Consider the following 19140-nt stretch of genomic DNA (forward strand, 5'->3'; position numbering starts at 1 on the left):
CTTTGGTCGATCACGTGATACAGTATGCGCCCAATCAGTGGCCACGGCAATTGGCGCCCTCTTTGTCAATCCTCAGCGTTGTATACTTTGGCCGCGTTATAAATCGCACATTAATACACTAAACGGTGTTAAACGTGTTCTGCAATTAGAAGTGCATCCACTAGTGTAGTATATAAAGTACATGAAGGTGTGGTTTGGGACGCAGCCTTCATTTCTGCTGTTGAAGTCTCCTTTTTGTTTACCGCCCGTATTCCGACAACGGGATTACGGGAGTGTCTCGCTTGCCTCGCTGGGATTGGCTAGAAGTGTCCCGCCTCCAGCTCTGGGATTGGCTAGTACTGAATGTAATATGCATATTTATGCGAACCAGGCGGGTGACGTACTGGCCTGCGGTAGCGCAGTGGGCGAGGAGTGGCGAAATACGGGTGGGGAAACAGGGTGGTCCCGCCCATCTCGGCAGTCTCGGCGCTTCCATTGGCGGCGCGCGCGGCCGCGCTGGTTTCTGCTATAGAGTTTGGCGCGAACGTGCACGCCGGTGCGCGAGACAAAGAAGAGCGGCAGGATCACCCGCGGTCCCGAAAGTTGCCTGGTTTGCGGCCGTTAACGACTCGCCATGGCTGATAAAGACGGTATGCGGCTGCTTATATGTGACTTAGTCAGAAAGCGTTGCGGTGTGGTAATTTATTTCCCCGATATTCTCCTCAGGTTTAATATGTTTAGCAAGTCGGCTAGCATTGCTAATGCCGTAGCTTGTTAGCAGCCATTGACAAAATCAACACAGGCCGGGTCCCGCCATATTACAGAGCTACACAGCTTCAGCGCTGTCTCCCGCAAGATACGCGGGAAGTGGTGGCTGTGGCGAGCGTCAAAGTGCGTTGTTTTTAGGCAGATGGTTAGCTAGTTTAAAAAGATGAAAAGTAACGGACGTGCTAATGTGGCTAGCTAGCGCTCGTTGGCGTCAGCCGGCTGGATGAATGAACGTTAGCTAGCTCGTTAAGTTAGCATGATCAGCACGTTAGCGCGGGTTTGTGTATTTAGCCACTAAATTGACCTGCTTTTTAGTTTCTCTGTGTCTTAGATAGTGTCCGTGCTACTCGTGTGTTTATGTGCCCGGAACTTAAAGCTGGAGTGGTTTTGCTGGCTGTGTATGTGTAGCAGAAATGTTTAGGCACGTTAACTGAACTAGTCAAGTCAAGAGACGTCGTTTCGTTAGTATAGTACTAGCTACACAGTGCAGCGAAATTACGTCCCTCCAGGGCCTTGGAGGTACACAGTACAAAGTTACAGAAAGTGCAGTGTGCAAACACCGATCACGGACCAATACAGTGTGTACGACAGACAGGGGGGCTATAAACAGGACAGGACAGGGCAACGCAGCACCCACACATCACTCATCATGAGAATGTGGCGAGGACAAGATGCAGAGATGTAAGGTGTTATGAGACAGGTTTACACAGTCAGAGTATAACGTGTGAGTACAGGTGTTCCTGAAGTAGAAGAATACAGTCTTTTCACATCAGCGTTTCTTGATGTGTAAAGGTACAGAGTTGATATGTTCATGAGTTTGATATGTGAGTGTATGGAGGGGATTAGTTCACCCCTAGATAGATCACTGATAGTCTTCAGTCTGTTTGAGTTTTGACAGTCTGTCCTGACTGTAGAGCTGACTGTTTCTCTTCACGCTGTGATGCAGCTGCTTTCGATGATGCTGTTGAAGAGAGGGTGATAAACGAAGAGTACAAGATATGGAAGAAAAACACCCCGTTTCTGTACGACCTGGTGATGACCCATGCACTGGAGTGGCCGAGCCTCACTGCTCAGTGGTTACCGGACGTCACCAGGTATTCTGAAATGCTCACTTCTACAGAAAACAACCTAATGTAACTAGCTCTCAATACACACACACACACACACACACTAGTTTGAGTTCATGGTAAAATTGTATGCAACCTTGTTCAGATGCCATGTTTTGTTTTTTTGTTTGTTTGTTTTTTAAATGTAACCTGGTCTGTTATTTGATTAAAAAATATATATGCAAATTAGAGCACCCTTTCTGTTTGACAGTTGTATATTTCTGAATTGAACACGGGTAAAGGTGCACATTAAACGTGTGGTTACCTTTGTATGTGAAAAGGTTAAACAGTAGCTGTGTATTAAATAATAAATAGGTAAAACGGGTGTAGGGTGTGTTCAAACTGCTGCATATGCATATGAGCTAGGAAGCAGCTCCAGTTAGAGTAATGTTTTCCTTCATGAGGTAATGTGAAAGAAAATTGGAACTTGTCTTGAAGCTGCATCGGTGTACCTTTTTAAGCATAAAGTTTTTGCTCCTTTTTTATTTTTCTCTTCTTACGCAGGCCTGAGGGTAAGGATTACAGCGTCCATCGACTGGTTCTCGGCACCCACACTTCTGATGAGCAAAACCACTTGGTCATTGCCAGTGTTCAGCTGCCTAATGATGATGCCCAATTTGATGCCTCACATTACGACAGTGAGAAAGGCGGTAAGGGAGTGTTTTATGGTCTACCGATTTGTCACCATAAATTAGAACATCGACACGTTTATATATGAAGACCTTTTATGATCCTTTCTTTCAGAGTTTGGAGGCTTTGGTTCGGTGAGTGGTAAGATTGAGATCGAAATTAAGATTAACCACGAAGGAGAGGTGAACAGGGCCCGCTACATGCCCCAGAACCCCTGCATTATTGCTACCAAGACTCCCACCAGTGATGTGCTGGTCTTTGATTACACCAAGCATCCATCCAAGCCTGGTAGGAGCCTTTTCAACTATGTTGTTTGTGCCTCTCCCTGTTTTGATTGACTGGTTTTGGTATCACAAGCGAATGTTTTTGTTCCTTGTAGATCCCTCTGGCGAGTGCACTCCTGACTTGCGATTGAGGGGGCATCAGAAAGAGGGATATGGCCTGTCTTGGAACCCCAACTTAAGTGGCTGCCTGCTGAGTGCATCTGATGACCATGTAAGAAACCATGACATTTGTTTTTGTGACTTGATCTGATTGTTAATTTTGAGTAATTATCTCTGGGACTGTAACTTGGTTTCTATGAAACCACTTTCTAAAATGTGTATTCTCTGCCCAAATAATTAAGACCAGTTTTGCATTACTTTGTATTTTTTCAGACGATCTGTCTTTGGGACATCAGCACGGTGCCAAAAGAGGGAAAGATAGTTGATGCAAAGACCATTTTCACTGGTCACACTGCTGTGGTGGAGGATGTTTCGTGGCATCTACTGCATGAGTCCCTCTTTGGATCAGTGGCTGATGACCAGAAGTTAATGATGTAGGTCATTCTTTGTGTCCATGTCTTTCTTCCTGCTGACATCATTGAAAAAGTGTAGTGAAGGGAAACAAGTAAAAAATAGTCAAGTAATCAGACTTTTTTTTGATTAAATTACATTGATATTTTGTTTTCTTGTTGGTTTTAATCAAACTTTGCCTTTTAGTTGGGACACGCGCTCCAACAACACGTCCAAGCCCAGCCATGCAGTTGATGCCCACACTGCAGAGGTCAATTGCCTGTCCTTTAATCCTTACAGTGAGTTCATCTTGGCTACTGGCTCTGCTGACAAGGTGAGAACCTTAGTCAATGTTGTTTACTATTGTCCTCTGTTATCAAGTTTTTTGTATTTAAAGAAATCAATGAAATGAGCTGATATTAAACAATCATTTATTGTTTCCTCTTAGACTGTGGCACTGTGGGATCTTAGGAACCTCAAGCTGAAGCTGCACTCCTTTGAGTCGCACAAAGACGAAATCTTCCAGGTATGAAAGACACCCTTTATGCCATGTATATATGTACAGCTTTTTAAACTCTTGAATAATTGAGTAAGGGTTTCTCAATACTCCTACAGGTTCAATGGTCACCTCATAATGAGACCATCTTGGCATCCAGTGGAACAGACAGACGACTTAATGTCTGGGATCTCAGGTTAATAAGCGCTCTTGCTTCTAAGTCTGCTCTGACATTGCCAAAGAATGAAGATGCATAATTTGCACTGTGGCTGTGGTAATCATAGTTCTGGTGGTTATTGTTTTTTTTTTTTTTTTGTTTTGTTTTTCTGCAGTAAAATTGGTGAGGAACAGTCACCAGAAGATGCAGAGGATGGCCCGCCTGAGTTACTGGTAAGAAGTTCAGTTAATTCATTAAATTAGGCATTGTGAGACACCTAAAATTCAGAAGCTTAACTAGGCTTTCTGAAATTTGGAAGCTTTACTTATTTTTATTTTTATTAGTTCATCCATGGTGGACACACAGCAAAGATCTCGGACTTCTCCTGGAACCCCAATGAGCCATGGGTGATCTGCTCTGTATCTGAGGACAACATCATGCAAGTTTGGCAGATGGTGAGTAAATATGCTGTGCATGCAAATCCTTTGACAAACTGAACCTTGCGTAAACAATGATCAGAACAGAAACGCAGTATTTTTCCTTTTATAGAAAATGCATGTAAAAAACGTAAATCTAAAGACTGTAGCAATTTTCTTTTGTAGATATGACTGTACTTGCAGTCTAACGTATACAGAGGTGAAATATGTCTACTTGTATATTGTTACCGTATTTTAAGGAGGTTTGTACTTCACTGGTATTGTTGGAATAAAATGTCTGTACCTACAAGACCAGGACGACACATTTTCTCTCCTTACATTTGGACCTTCAGAGTAGTCCTTACAAATCTCAGATGCTAGAGTATGTTTAAATATTAATTTTATATTTGCTAAATTCTTAAGTACAATAATCACATGTGTTTTAAGTATACTGGAGCATAGGTATGTAGCATAGCCATGTCCTCATGTTTGTTGGCACCCATTGCTCACATGGATGTGCAAATGCATGCACTCGCACACAGCTTAACTAGCCCACATAGAGATGTCTTGCCAAGCAGATAAACATGAACCTATAGGCACCATGCCCTATGCGGCCACAGCATTGAGCTGTGGAACTGTTCTGCGCCAGGGCGGTGATCATTCAGCCTTGCTAATGCTCCAGAGTCTAGTAGAAAATGTTCCCTGCACAGTAGACCCTATTACTGTAACTTCTGTTATTTTCCTTCTTTTAAAAAAACATACATATTTAAAACTTTCCTTCCAGAATTAATGATTTTGAAAGAAAAAGCTGATGTCTCATTGCTTTTGTCCATATAGAGTATCTCCTGAAGCCCTTTTCTCAGTTTTGTAATACTGTGTCCTTTTCCACTTTCTTTAGGCAGAGAACATTTACAATGATGAGGACCCCGAAGGCGCTGCAGACACGGAGGTCCAAGGATAAAGAACAATAGAACTTTGACTCTCCACCACACCTCACTGTCTCCATCTGACCATGTTCTTTCCCATCTCTTGGAACTGTGAACTGAATCAGACACATCAGCGGCCACCTACACAAGCAAAGAACACAATGTTCTTTCCCAAGAAAAGGAGGGGGAAATTGACTGGCAACCTTTTTATTACTTTGTGAAAAGTGTATTTTTCTATGAGAAATTGGTGGTTCTTTAGTTTTGGTTTAAAAGTAAGAATTATAATCCCTCTCCTTTTTGAAGTGCTTTGTCCCCAGAGCTCTAAGCATTCTATGGGTTTTCTGAAAGTCCGTTTTCATTTTAAATGTATCAGAAGCAACTTGCGGCTAGCGACTACCTGCTTGGCGTGGTCTAATTTCGGGTGGCTGTCAATGGACAACATGGTAATTATTTTTATTTTTACATGTCTGCGAAAATGCGTCCTTCATATGTCGGGTCCACGGGATAACCTGTGTACTCTTTATTTTGTACTTTCTCAGTAATGGTCTGGTGAAGTTGTCCGTTTCATGTCTTTAATATTGTAAAATCCTTTTGTGGCTTTTCATCGTCTTCTTTATGTCTGTGTTATTGTACAGAACATTCAGAATAAACTGTTTTTCACTGAACTGGTTCAGTCGTTCTAATGATTTTAGTGTGCCTTGTAAACACCTCCCAATTTAATCTGCGTTTATTCAAAGTGATTATAATAAAGTGCTTCATCCATGTTATTCTAGCTGCTTATCTACGCCTGTCCAGCATCACTCGGTCAGTGTGTTCTGAGAGTCCCTGTATGATGCCCAAATATGTCCTTGTTCTCTCCTGTTGTCCTACCCTGTGGTTCTAAAGACAAATCACTAGCACTCAGACTATTGTATATAAAAGCTTTATTCTCTTCACTCTGACTCACTTCCCTGTCAACACAGCAGGTACATCTAGAGCATTCTGAGCTGTTAAAGTGGGTAGATAAAAATCTGGGCAGCCTCCATCACACATACCTTGGTGATGTGACATTCAGAGACGCTGAGTGCTGGTTTATTTGAAGTTGCCTACTGCCTGCTTTTAAACATCTGTGTGGAGAGCGCACCCACATGCATGATTACACTGTTAACATTGTGGCACGGATTATTTACACTTAACACTTTAACAGTTGTGTTTACGCTGCATACTACAAAAATAACATTCCATTAAAAAGTGAATTCTCTGAACATCACTAAAGAGTGCAAAATGTGGTCAAACACAAACAGTAATCAGGTTTTTTCCTCCATCATTAGGATCTCCTGGGGGGGATGTTGTTCTTTCCGTTCTCTATGAAACAGAATGTGGACATGGTGGTTCAAGATCTCTCAATTTGCTGTATCGTAACATAGAAATTAGGATCAATTAAATGGTTTTAGTAGTGTGAAATACTTGCCTATAGAAGTATAGCTGCTTGACCAGGCTGTTCTTTAATGCCTCAATCTCCTTGATTTTGTTTATCTGAATCTGCAGCTCAGTTTTTAGCTCCCTGCTGTTCTCTTCAAGGTGATCTATTGTCTCCTGGAAACAAATGCATTCAAGAAATCGTCAGTGTCATCCAAAAACCTTGTATCTCTAAAATTATGGAAGTGGAAGTCAATTTGGAGAATTTCTATTGGTCCACTCCTCATGAAATGTTTGACACAATGTACAGAACAACCGCCAGATTCAAACTAGGTGTCATCGCCCACAACGCTTTTTAACGTATACTAAATTACATACCCGATACTGCTGCACATTTTCTTTCCTCTGCCTCTCCATCAGACGGATCCGCTCCTCCAAACGGGCCCTCTCAAGCCCCAGCCTCTGCTCTTCGTCTTTCAGAGGCCCCAGCTGAGCCTTTAGCTCTTGGCACTGCTCCCTGGACTTACATACAGCATCAGCACTGATTTCTCGTCTCTTTAATAAGGCCACAAGCCGAGGCTCATACCACTCTTCCAGCGCTTTGATTCCATCTTGGAGGTACTGCTGTAGGTCACTGGAGGCCCTTCGGCCTTGGGACAGATAGGAGCGTGTCTTATCCTTGCTGGACTCCTGGGTAATGTTCTCTTTCTGGTTTTGCAGGGCTTGTAGTTGGTCCTGGTGTTCAGAATGAAGCTGGTCAATCTCTTCAGTCAGCTTCACAACATGGCCCTTCATCTCTTCCTGAGTGAAAGAATTTTTGGAGCAGACAGCAGCATTAGAAGCTCTCTATACTGGCAAAAGATCTTCAGAGGTGTAGAATTTGTTCTACATTTTTAACATAAACATTCTTATGGAGTTTCCTTTGTTTGGACACCTGGTTATTAGAACTCTCTTAAAATACCTAAAATAGTATGGAGATTCTTCAAACATCAAAAAGGCCCACATTTGAATATTTCAGTTACACAAATATTTTTTAAAGAGTGGTTCGGCAAATCACAACTGAAGGGTGGTGTATATATGGCTGCACGGTGGTCATAAGGCTACTACACCAGTCTTTTAGGACAACTGAAATGCAGCTACACGAACATTTCCAACGGTTTATTCAACAAGCGTTATGCAGCCTTTATGACCACTGACACTTGTTGGAATAAGCTTTTATGTATGTATATCATCGCTGTCCAATGAAAACCACGTATCTCCAAAATCCATGGAGAAAACAAAAATGGAGATACATGGTTTTCACCGGACAGCAGCGATATGTAGGTTTATACTAGTTGTTATACAACAGTTAGTCCGGCCAGAAGCGTTCTAACGTTCTTTTCATAAACACTGTATCACTCCGCTGAACGGCGTTGCTATAAATCATACAGCTAGCTAAAAAAAACTAACGTATAAAGAAGTAATGTAGCTAATCACTAGCAAAAGAACACAAGAACGACCCAAAACCAAACTAAAAGAATTAAGACACAAATACACAACAACAAAACACGAAGGGACAAGAAAAAAAACTTAAGTGTCTATGTAAGGAACTGGCGAAGGACCTGCAGGCTTTACAGTGAGCGAGTGGAGTCCGTTACTATGAGGTAGCAACAAGCTTGCTTTTTAAGGAACTAGCCATAAGGAAAGTTAAGGCACCGCTCAATTTACTTATTTATTACTTTATTTATTTATTTACAATACGTCACTCGCCTTCTGCTCATGTCTTCTTCATCACAGCCATGCTGTGTGTTATTTCAGGACAACACAGTCCCTCTCGTGTTCTATTGCTTTAATGAATGCTGGCCTACAGAAAAGCATTACCACTGGTTCTTTACAGATGCCACCTATAGGCAATGTCACTTCACAGTACCTGTGCTTGGTGTAACTGCCCCACTTCTTTCTGCTGCGTGGCCAAAGCCACCTGGCTCTGTGCGCAGTCCCTGGCGGTCAAGAACAAGCGTCTCTTGACCACTCGCATCTCCTCCTGCAAACTCTGCCTTTCCATTAAGGCCTTGGAGAGGAGGTTTTTTGCTTCCCCCAGCTCAGCCCTCAAAGACTGAACTTCCTCTGCCATAGGCTTCTCCAGCTCCAGAAGCTCCTGCACCAGCTCCTCCTTCCTGCGCTCTAGCTGGCTGACCTCCTCGATGCAACTTTCAAATGATGTCCCGAGCTCCTTCATCTTCATGGTTTCAGACAGCACTGGTGCAGCTTCAGCTTCATCTACAACCATGGATACTGCTGCTTCTGGGACACCGTCTTCCAACTTGCCCATGTCCTCGAAGCCATTTCCTATTGACATATGCTCACCTTCTGAGAAGAAAGCTGGCGTGGTAGATTTAGTCTCGTGGGTGGCATCAAAGTCATCTAACTGTTCCAGCATCTGCCTCATAAGTCCATTAAATTCAGCCTGCAGTGCTTCCCGGCATTTCTGTGAATAGGCAACGGATTCATTGGGAATAGCAAAAGCAGCCTCGATCTCCTCCAAGCAATCTTCAAAGTAGTCCTCATCTTCTTCCTCAATGAATAAGGGTTCGAATTTGCCCTCAGGCTCTGACAGAGGCCCACAGGCTTGCTCAAACTTAGTATCTTCACTCTCCATCCTCTATCTGTTAATTATCTGTAAATAATAATCACAAAAGAGGTTGAATGTCACTTTCCTTTCTATATTACTGGTTCAGTCCTAAACTGACACACACTGTGCTCATGAGCCATTTGCTTGGTTCTCTTCAGAGTGCTTCAGCGATGAGAGAGGCCCTGTTAATCAACCTTACTGTTTGTGTGTGTGTGCAGCACATTGTGGGTGTGAGATTCTTGCACAGTGTGCAGTACATGTAGAAGGTGGTGAAGTGAAGGCAACCCAAGAGACTGGAGGGCATGCAAGTCATTAAGCTGCAGCTGCCCAAAGCTAATGAACAGCTAACTTATGAGAAGCACAGACACAAATATAGTGCTGGACTAACCACGGAACATGTAAGCATATCTACCTACACTATGAGCCAGTGTCTAAGCTTAAAATCAAGGGTTTTAATATACAGATTTAATGCCTGTTACTGTCGTTACATCCTTAAACATCTAGGAAAGCCTTCTGATAGATGTTAGAATGTTGCTGCTGCAGGGATTTGATCCCATTCAGCCACAAGAGCATTATTGAGGTCAGGTACTGATGTTAGCTGATCAGCTCTGGCTTGCAAATAGCCCTCCAAACCATCCCATGGGTGTTCCATGGTGCTTCATCACTCCAAAGAACGTGATTCCACTACTTCACAGTCCACTGCCTGGGAGCTTTATCTGGCACTTGGCAGTGGGCATGGTGACCTTCGAGTCCCATTCTACTGGCAGTGCTCTTCTAGACATTATATGTGTGTGCGCATATTGTAACAGCTGTGTCAGCAATGAGCGTGCTGAAATAGCTGAATGCACCAATTGGATACTTTTGGATAGTTACAGTCATGTGAAAAAAAACTAGGTCAAATCTTTCACATATTTAATCATTTGGGCATCTGAACAATAATGAGAGGTAATGGAATTCAACATATACATCTGAAGAAATGCCTTTAAAAAATAAACTGTATGTGTAATTCATAGAAATGCAATTTGTTTTTGAGGGAAAACATTTTAATTGCTTGAATTAAAAATCAGGTGCAGAGGGGCCGGTCGTATTTTAAACACCAGGCATATAGGCTACGTTCACACAGCAGGTAAAGTGGCCCAAATCTGAAGTTTTTAAGCTATTCACACTGTCTTTTTAGCATATCTTATGTGGACCTACAGTTCACGCTCCTAAACTGACGCACATGACCCATTTTCCACTCTCCTCAGCACTCACAAATGCTGAGTCGGACAGACATAAAAGTCACACAAATTCCAATCTTGCTATTCAGGCCGAGTGACATTGATCGCGTATTGTACATGTATCAGATTTCAATATCAGATATGAAATTGGGCCAAATCAGAATGAAAATGATAGATAACTCATGATGAAAAAAAGATCAGATTTGGGCCATTTTTACCTGTTGTGTGAATGTATCCTTATTTTTGTTTGTTTGCTTTTGATTGTTGAAGTGAGCGGTATCACCATGGCAAGATTCCAAAGAGCTCTTTAGGCCTTCAGAAAGAAGGTTGTAGATGCATAAGAGTCTGAAAAGGGTTAAAAAAAGATTCCACTGTCCACAATATAATTTACAACATTGCAAGGTCAGGCTGTTCTAGCAAGTGTGAGATGTGTAAAGAAGTCTCCAACAATGCTAAATTATTGGGATCACATCTATAAGTATCTCTTGTCACAGCTGATGCTAAAGTATCTACCATCATACATGACATTTCTAACCATTTGTGGAAATGAGAACAGCAAATATAAATATAAATCTCATAAAGCTTTCCAAAAGATCATTTGTAACTACCGGCCAGGGTACGTTAAGACAAGACCACCAGACTGCTTGCTTACCACAACAAAACCCAGCCATTACTGTGGGACCAGTAACCAATGGTCACTCACAGCACATCGCAAACCCGAATCCTGGCTACAGAGATCTAAGTTCTGCACTAAAAAGCAGTGCCTCTCCCTGGTGTTCCCTTGGGACAAAATGTGATATTAAAGACACAGATACCCTAAATGGTCTGAGGGTCCATGTCTCTGATAAATAGGGTCAGTAGCTATAAAGTGAGGCTCAGGGGGACCACAGATAAAGCAGCTGCTAGCCCAGGCAGGGCACATTCCAACAGTGGCATACTCCATCCCGAACAGCTGTTCATGCTTACACTGTAGTTTTACAGGACTGATATGAAACTTCCATTGTTTTTTGCATACCTTCTTTTCTTTTTACCATCATCAGAATATAATAAGTAGGTATGTAATATATGGCTTTGTACCAGATGTTTGGCTGACTGGATGAACTTACATTTACTCAAGTGTCTCTTTTGCATTCAGATGTATCTTTGTAGTAAAGGTAAGTAAAAAGGCCAGATACTCACTGAAAGTCATGTCTTTCTTTCATCTTCAGAACAATATCCAAGCAGTGTGAGAAGAGCTGGAAGGACCAAGAACGTGAGGGAGAGTCCGAGTCTGTCTGGCTTCTGTCTTCCAGCTCCAGTGTACTGCACTGAGTCACCAGGGCAACTCAGAATCTGTTTACATTTATTAATAAACAGTAGGAGGGGGGAAATATGAGCCAGTTAAACATAGACCCCAACTACAGCTAATCCTGTACAGAGAAGTCCACAGAGAGAGGACATGCGGACACGAGCCAATGAGGATTTAGAGAGAATATTTTATGCAAACAAGCATGAGCAACATCCAATGGGGAGCACAATGCAGGGGCCTGAAAGACGTTTGACAAAGCAAAACTAACAAATAGGATCCAAGACAGGACAGTCACATGGGAGGGACAATGCTTTGACCAATGGGAATCTAGTTCATTGGTAGCTGCGAAAGTTTTGACTTCACTTCTTAGCAATTTTAAACAACACTGACCTATATTTCAGCATGACCCGAAAGCCTGAGCATCATCAAGTGAAAAGGAGACTGAAATGGAACTGGAGCAGAGAGCTAATCAAAGGCCAGAGGAGCAACGAAGACAAAGTAGAACCTCATACAGTGTGCGTTTTGTAGCGGGAGGACAGTGTTGAATGCTCTCCATGCCTGCTCACTGCTACGCATGCTGTAAATAGGCACTGCACTTTACATGACCTGTAGGAAGACTTTGAGGATCAGAAGATTTTTTGCTCTGTTTTTGTCTGATAATCTGATATTTATTGCAATCCATGTTTGATACAAGTGACAGGTCTTTTTACTAATACAAACTCTAATTCAGACCAGTTAAAATGTATAGGTATCTACTAAATTTGTAGTAATCTAACGTATATAGTAATAATATCAGATTTACAAATATCTGAAGTTATTCTGACTCATACTGTCAGGACCATATATCCTTTTATTTTTCTTATTTAGACTAGTCATATGTTTCCTTTGATTTCCATGCGATCTCACTACAGTACAGGTAACATATGTATACATATATCTGTAGAAAGACCCATTCTTTCACGAATGTGTGTAAAGACAGACTGCATGGCTAGTTGCAGCTGTGGCAATGGGACTGAATGAAACACCTGAATTTAATGATAGAGGTGTATACATATAGAGAAGTGATAAATGATTATTGATTAAGAGGTGTATATATATATACCATTCTAGTCCACATATCTGTAAGTGAATTGTGACCAGTACAAGTTCAAGATACACTGAATGGACAAAAGTATTTGGACACACCTCTTTATCATTAAATTCAGGTGTTTCATTCAGTCCCATTGCCGGAGCTGCAACTAGCCATGCAGTCTGCATTTTACACACATTAGTGAAAGAATCAGTCTTTCACTGAATTCCAGCATGGTATTGTAATAGGATGCCACCAGTGTAACAAGTCAGTATGTGAAACCTTTGCCGTCCTAGATATTCCATGAAGAACTAGTGGGTTGTATTATTGAAAAGTGGGAAAGTTAGGAACCACAGCAACTCAGCCACTAAGTGGCAGACCATGTAAAGTTACAGAGTGAGGTTGTTGAGTGCTGAGGCACACAGTGCATACAAGTCTGCAATGCTCTGTAGACTCAATAAGCACTGGGGGGGATTAATGACTCCTTATTATAAATAATATTATTGATATCTAAAGGTTAGAAGTTGTTACAGTGGCGATATCTGGAATTAAAATAGTGAAAAAATAGATCACTAGTTTTCACTACAATGACAATATATATATATATATATATATATATATATATATATATATATATATATATATATATATATATATATAGGCTTTATTTAGATTTTTAGGCTTGCCATACATATGAGATTACATTCACTAACACATATAAGAAGAAAGAAGAAAATTCTGGCCACTTGAGATCTGACATCTGAAATCATAAAGGTATTTTATTTTTCAGCAAGTACATTAACATTTACACAGTTAAGTCAGTTTACATGTCCGTTAAATCAGTTACAGCAGTATTTACACAGGAAAAGGTCTTGTTGTTCTCTTGTTCTTGTTGAAGTATAATGACTCTACCTAGTCTGGTCTTCATCAGAGCTGGGCACAGTCTGTGATGTACTGGAGGGAGGTTTCATTGTCATCTTTCAGAGACTATGAGTAGTGAGGGGAAGGAGACAAGAGGCAGAACACCTTGATTCAGTCCTGATTCCATCGAGAAACAATGTTGTGCAGGAGCCGTGGTGCAGGTCACTGTGCACTCTGCCCCACATAGTTTCTAAAATACGCACAAAGTTCTTCCTACGATCAAAGAGTAAATCCAGTAACACACATCTATAGAGAGATCATACTGACGTTCTCTCACAGGCCGCTGATCACTCATCCTGTGAGATGAATAGTGTGTCAGAAGTTCTTGAAAAAAGCTGCTCTGAGAGCAGTAAACAGGTGCACATGAGCGAATGGAAAAGGCCGCTGGTACTGACTTTCAGGGGCTTTCCTGTAACCTAATTTTACTTTTTAGTTCCCAGCTGTGCTTCTGTGTTATGACCAGAAGGGGGGGCTGCTTAGCTTCGGTTAAATCAACATTACTGCATGACATAAAAACACTACAGAGCTGTGTCAATGCACAAACACAACTTGTCTAGTCCCTATAGAGACGTACTGCCAATAGAATAGGACTCTCTGGAGCAGATAAACATTAACCTATTTAGCCTATGTACCTAAAGCCAGCTGTGGGCCAGAGGGGTATAAAGACCCCCAGCAATAAGAACCGTGGAACTGTGTTCTCTGGAATGATGGTGCTCCATCCAATACTCTTGGTATACGTTGGGGAGCTAGGGATGAGTTGGGGTGGAGATCATCATTCTTCATTCATATGTATTTATTTATTATACATCCATACATGCAGTTTGTCTATACTGTATAGTCTATGCAGATCCTAAAAGCCACATATACAAATCTCAGTCCGGTCCTCTCTGCCCTCTGTTTCCATGGAGATTCAGACATAAGTACGGTTCCATTCTTCTGTAAGAATGTGGCCTTGTTTGAAAAGCGCCACCCCCCCCCTTCCTTTGCAGAGCAGATCTCTTGGTGGTCTCGGACCCTCCTCACTGCCTGACTCCTCTCCAGCATTTTCACAGATGCAGAGATGTAGAAGTGCAGGAGCTGTAGCTTTTGTGTGTTCTCTCTTTCTCTTTACATTAACATCAATCTCTGTGAGCCCGCCGCTCTCTCTTAGGAATGCAGAGCCTCTGCAACTGTATAATAAGCCTGTGCTGAGTGAGGCCGTCGCTGATTTACCACAGTAACGCTCACTGCGACTAAACCGATGAAGGATTTAGCTCATCATAGCAGAAGTCACTCTTTAACTGCACATTCTGTGCCGGCAACATTTGATTTAGGTGCACTGTTACAATTGTGTCATTGTGAAGAGAAAGTTGCCACCTGTGTCTTTGAAGCGGAGCATGAGCTAAGCGCTGTCAGTGATCCAAGCCATGTGTTTTGTAATGAAAATGTCACATTCATCACTGCAGATCATAGTGAGATTATCTTTTGTAAAATGCATGTTTTGATTACTGTGGCAACACATTCTCAGTCTCTCCTACATTTTCCCATGGGAATACAACGTCCTGCACTGCACATAATGAACACATAAAACACGATAACCAACAGGTTTCCAGACAGAAGCACACACACACAATACAGAGTTTCTGGGTCTATTTTTCAAGGCTCTGTACAGGTTCATAATACTACACATAAGCTATCTCACCTGTTTGCCATTTGCTTCTCTTTCATGTACTCCCTCCCTCACACACACACACACACACACACACGTAGTACATAGTACTCATACTTGGCAAATGTGCTGTACATGATGTGATATGATTCAAAGCAGAGTTTCTTATGGAAAAAGCTCAGGTCTTAAGCTAATATTCTAAACCCCCTGAGTGATCCATGGAGTACAAACTCCACAAAGAATTGTCCAGTTAGCATGTCATTGGAATGTGTTTGATAAATTAGCATGACAAAACTGTATCTACACGTGTACTTCTAGTGTTGGTCAATATCTGTGAAGACGTCTCATGGCCTTCCTATTGAATTAGGAAATTCCTGTTTGTTGTTCGTGTTCCTTCAATAGAATGAGTCTTGTCTTTAAAGAGTAATAAAGTACTAGTCTTATTTCATCCAAAGGTTTTGACAGGAGATGGTTATATTTTAGAAAGCTGTTCTGTAGTTCATGGGTTGATGATGCTGAACAAGTGGTTGGGTCTTTAGCAGAACTGAAGGACTAAGATGTGAAAGTAACCTGCAACATAATTATGTAAGTCACAAAGGAATCAACCAATCATGTTTCAAAGTAGAGACCATTTCATGAGAATATTGTCACCCTGGGCCTTCAGGAGGTCTTGGATACAGCTTGGATATAGTTTCAAATGTCCATGTTTTTTATTTAGGAAATGTTACAATGATCTGCTGTTATCCTAGCGCTAAATACACACCCCTAGACCCCTAGCAATTTGTTATATTTTCACCTGAAATGAAAAATTTAAATCGGGTCAAAATCAAAACCAAACGTTGAACACATGAACTGTGGTCAAAGATCTAAATCACATATCCATCAAAAATCTATATTGGATTGATGTTGGGTTTTAGTCATCATTAACATACAACTAAGTTTTAGTTACATCAATATGACGTCGGCCTGTGACGTCTGGAAGACGTTGGGTTTTGGTTACTTAAACTTAAAATCAATAAAATATCAACATCAGCTCCCGTCACTATTCTGTCAAATTAGTATTGGCATTAGACTTTGTCCTGACATGGAATTTTGGTCACCCAGTTTCATGACCTACATTTAACCAGATTACAAGGTCTATCGATGTTGGTGGCCAGCTGGGTCAGGTCTGTAACGTACCGTTCACCACTGAGCTAAATAAACTTTGGAAACTCCCTTTTCTTTTCCTGTTCAGTTCAAAGTGAAATCTTTACTGAATCTTGTGACAGTATATCATTCAACATGAATTCAGTGTTTGAGTACCATCAATTTTCTTCTCTTCCTCAGTGATGGTTAGAGAGCAGTAAATCCTTGTCAACATACGTAAATGCCTTGAAGCATTACTCAGCTAAGTAACCTGTTTCACAGTAAAGAATCACTGCTTCACTAAATGTTTAGAGGAGGATGGATTTCTCTCCTTGCTCTGAGGGAGTTCTTGCTTGCTCTATATTTCTCTCAGTGAGCTACATTATGTTGTCTGTAAACCCACACTTTACATTGCGACATTTTCTTTAACAACGTGACTCGATGAGGATAGCATGAAAGGCAACGATGGCAGTGATAAAGAAGCCTTTCAGGCAGATGATAAGCATCACATCTGCCTGCCAAACATTCTTCAACATTAGCCGATTCTCTGAACAAATGTTTTGTGTGGGATGTAACCTGAACAGAGAAGAGCTGAACCAAATCAGTCAAGCTCAGTGAGTTACACCCACTGCTATGAATCAAATCAGTCCGCATTCATATTTCATCTGGCGATTTTTCCATACCAAATACCATACCAATACCAAACACTAAAAATAACAGTAGTCTATATTTGTATAGTTTTATATACATTTGCCATGATATACAATTTCCATAGTGGTAATTAAAGGGAGTTGCTGTTGGATTGGTTGTTCTATGATTAGAACCTTATACCACATAGGGTGACCAGATGTGCTTTCATTTACGTCAGTGTTTGCTTTTACACCTTATATTCAGTGTATGGATTTTACAACTTTAAACACTTCTATTTAAATCCCAGATTCTCTCCACTATAATGACTCTATGTGTACCTACATCTACACAACCACTGAAAGTCAATGAGCATTTCTACTGGTCCATTCATCTCAAACGTCTACCACAATATAAAGATCTAGCTGACAGATTCAAATGGTGTCCAAAACCAAACACAGCAAAAATGCAAGGTTTAGGACAGCAATGAAATACACAAATCAGTTATACACTCAAGTGGATCAAATATTCGAAAATGTGCAATAATCAATAATCGGTCGCACAGACCAGGATGATGACAAATGTCCAGTGAAGTTTTTTAAGGTAGCTGACTGTATTTTTTATTTATTTATTTTAATGTCCTGAAACTAAAACTAAATGATATTATTTGGCCATTATGATTATTATAGGGCTGTTAAGGTTTTTTCACTAATGGTAAATGTTCATTTAAAAATGCAATTGCACTACAGATATTTAACACATTTCTATGGTCCCTACAACTTGAAATCCCCTGGGTCAAAACATCCCAACCGCGGTGGACGCCTGTGTGTTCCCAGTGCTCTCTTTTCTCTTCATCGTTACCCACTTACTACTTGTGAAAATAGATGATTTCTAATTGAAAATGAATGCCTGTAAAATAATAGGGTGAATTAGTGTGACATTTTTTGTGACATTTTGTATTGTGGAAGCTTCCTTTTTGTTCCACCCTAATCTATCTAATGACATTTTAAAAATATCATGTCCTCTATCCTAAAAGAGCGAGAGAGACAGAGAGAGAGAGAGAGAGAGAGAGAGAGAGAGAGAGAGAGAGCCCTCTTCTTGTCCTTGTGCTTTCAGAGCCATATAACCGATGTATCTATATGTAGAAATAAGTTCAAAGATTATTCAAGATTTGTGGTAAACAAAGGTCCGGACAGTGTGCTCTTACAGTTAAGGATTGTAAATGCACAGTTCTTAGTCAGCTGCAGGTTTATATAAGGGGCTAAAATGTCATATAGAAAGAACTGAACATGGCCATGAGGTACATAAATAGTATATATATGAGCAAAGATTCCATCTGCATCATTCTCTTCATTGTCCTCTCTTACCATGGAGTAACTACAGTGTAAAAATACAGTGTTGTGTTGACAAAAAGTTCTAATAGGAAAATGAACAGTATATTTGGTCTAACTTTATTTGAATGGTACACTTTAGCCCCTATATATGATCAACAGATGTTCATCGTGTTAACAAACTAAGGTTTTGGTTTTAAGTTATTGTCAAGGTAGCTGAACATATGATCTATTAAAAGAAAGTATTGGGACACCTGCTTATTCATTGTTTCTACCAAAATCAAGGGTATTTAAAAAGCCTGTGCTCCTGGATTTTGTAGCATTGGTGTGAGGATGTGATTGCATACAGTGACTAGAGTGAGGTCGGAATGTTGGATGATCTCCACCCCACCTTATCCCCATCTCCCCAACTCATCCCAAAAGTATTAGATGGAGCACCAACCGTTCCAGAGAACACAGTTTCACTGCTCCACAGCTCAATGCTGGGGGACTCTATACCCCTCTAGCCCATGCCTGGAATTAGGCATGGTGCCAACAGGCTTAAGTTTATCTGCGTAATAATAATAGTTTGTGCATTATAAGACTAATATTAATAACTATTAATAATCAAATAATACGTCTAGAACTGAGATTGATATCAAAGGAGGAAAA

The 19140-nt window shown here is 41.0% G+C and overlaps 2 protein-coding genes across 2 annotated transcripts; one reads left to right on the forward strand and one right to left on the reverse strand.

Moving 5' to 3' along the window:
• The first annotated feature begins 521 nt into the window (after positions 1 to 521).
• rbbp4 (retinoblastoma binding protein 4) lies at positions 522 to 5916 on the forward strand. The gene is made up of 12 exons (XM_072674813.1): positions 522 to 629; positions 1694 to 1841; positions 2358 to 2503; positions 2598 to 2771; positions 2863 to 2978; positions 3140 to 3300; positions 3464 to 3590; positions 3705 to 3782; positions 3872 to 3948; positions 4085 to 4142; positions 4254 to 4364; positions 5224 to 5916. Exons 1-12 carry the CDS (start codon positions 614 to 616, stop codon positions 5284 to 5286), a joined length of 1275 nt encoding a protein of 424 aa, XP_072530914.1. The 5' UTR covers positions 522 to 613; the 3' UTR covers positions 5287 to 5916.
• Positions 5917 to 6159: 243 nt separating this feature from the next.
• sync (syncoilin, intermediate filament protein) lies at positions 6160 to 11777 on the reverse strand. Its single transcript, XM_072674815.1, has 5 exons — positions 11660 to 11777; positions 8559 to 9305; positions 7028 to 7450; positions 6702 to 6826; positions 6160 to 6595 (listed from the first exon to the last, which is right to left on the reverse strand). Exons 2-5 carry the CDS (start codon positions 9285 to 9287, stop codon positions 6538 to 6540), a joined length of 1335 nt encoding a protein of 444 aa, XP_072530916.1. The 5' UTR covers positions 9288 to 9305; positions 11660 to 11777; the 3' UTR covers positions 6160 to 6537.
• Positions 11778 to 19140: the final 7363 nt, after the last annotated feature.

The sequence above is a fragment of the Salminus brasiliensis genome, chromosome 3, assembly GCF_030463535.1.
Source record: "Salminus brasiliensis chromosome 3, fSalBra1.hap2, whole genome shotgun sequence".
Taxonomy (NCBI): domain Eukaryota; kingdom Metazoa; phylum Chordata; class Actinopteri; order Characiformes; family Bryconidae; genus Salminus; species Salminus brasiliensis.

Bases quoted from the DNA above. Each gene is read 5' to 3' on its own strand.
- rbbp4 (XM_072674813.1), top strand. The intron at 3,783-3,871 runs GTATGAAAGACA...ATACTCCTACAG, and splicing joins ACAAAGACGAAATCTTCCAG to GTTCAATGGTCACCTCATAA. The intron at 4,143-4,253 runs GTAAGAAGTTCA...TATTTTTATTAG, and splicing joins ATGGCCCGCCTGAGTTACTG to TTCATCCATGGTGGACACAC.
- sync (XM_072674815.1), bottom strand. From the start codon at position 9,287: ATGGAGAGTGAAGATACTAAGTTTGAGCAAGCCTGTGGGCCTCTGTCA. The intron at 6,827-7,027 runs GTATGTAATTTA...ATTTGTTTCCAG, and splicing joins AAAATGTGCAGCAGTATCGG to GAGACAATAGATCACCTTGA. The intron at 6,596-6,701 runs GCAAGTATTTCA...TCTGTTTCATAG, and splicing joins AAGCAGCTATACTTCTATAG to AGAACGGAAAGAACAACATC.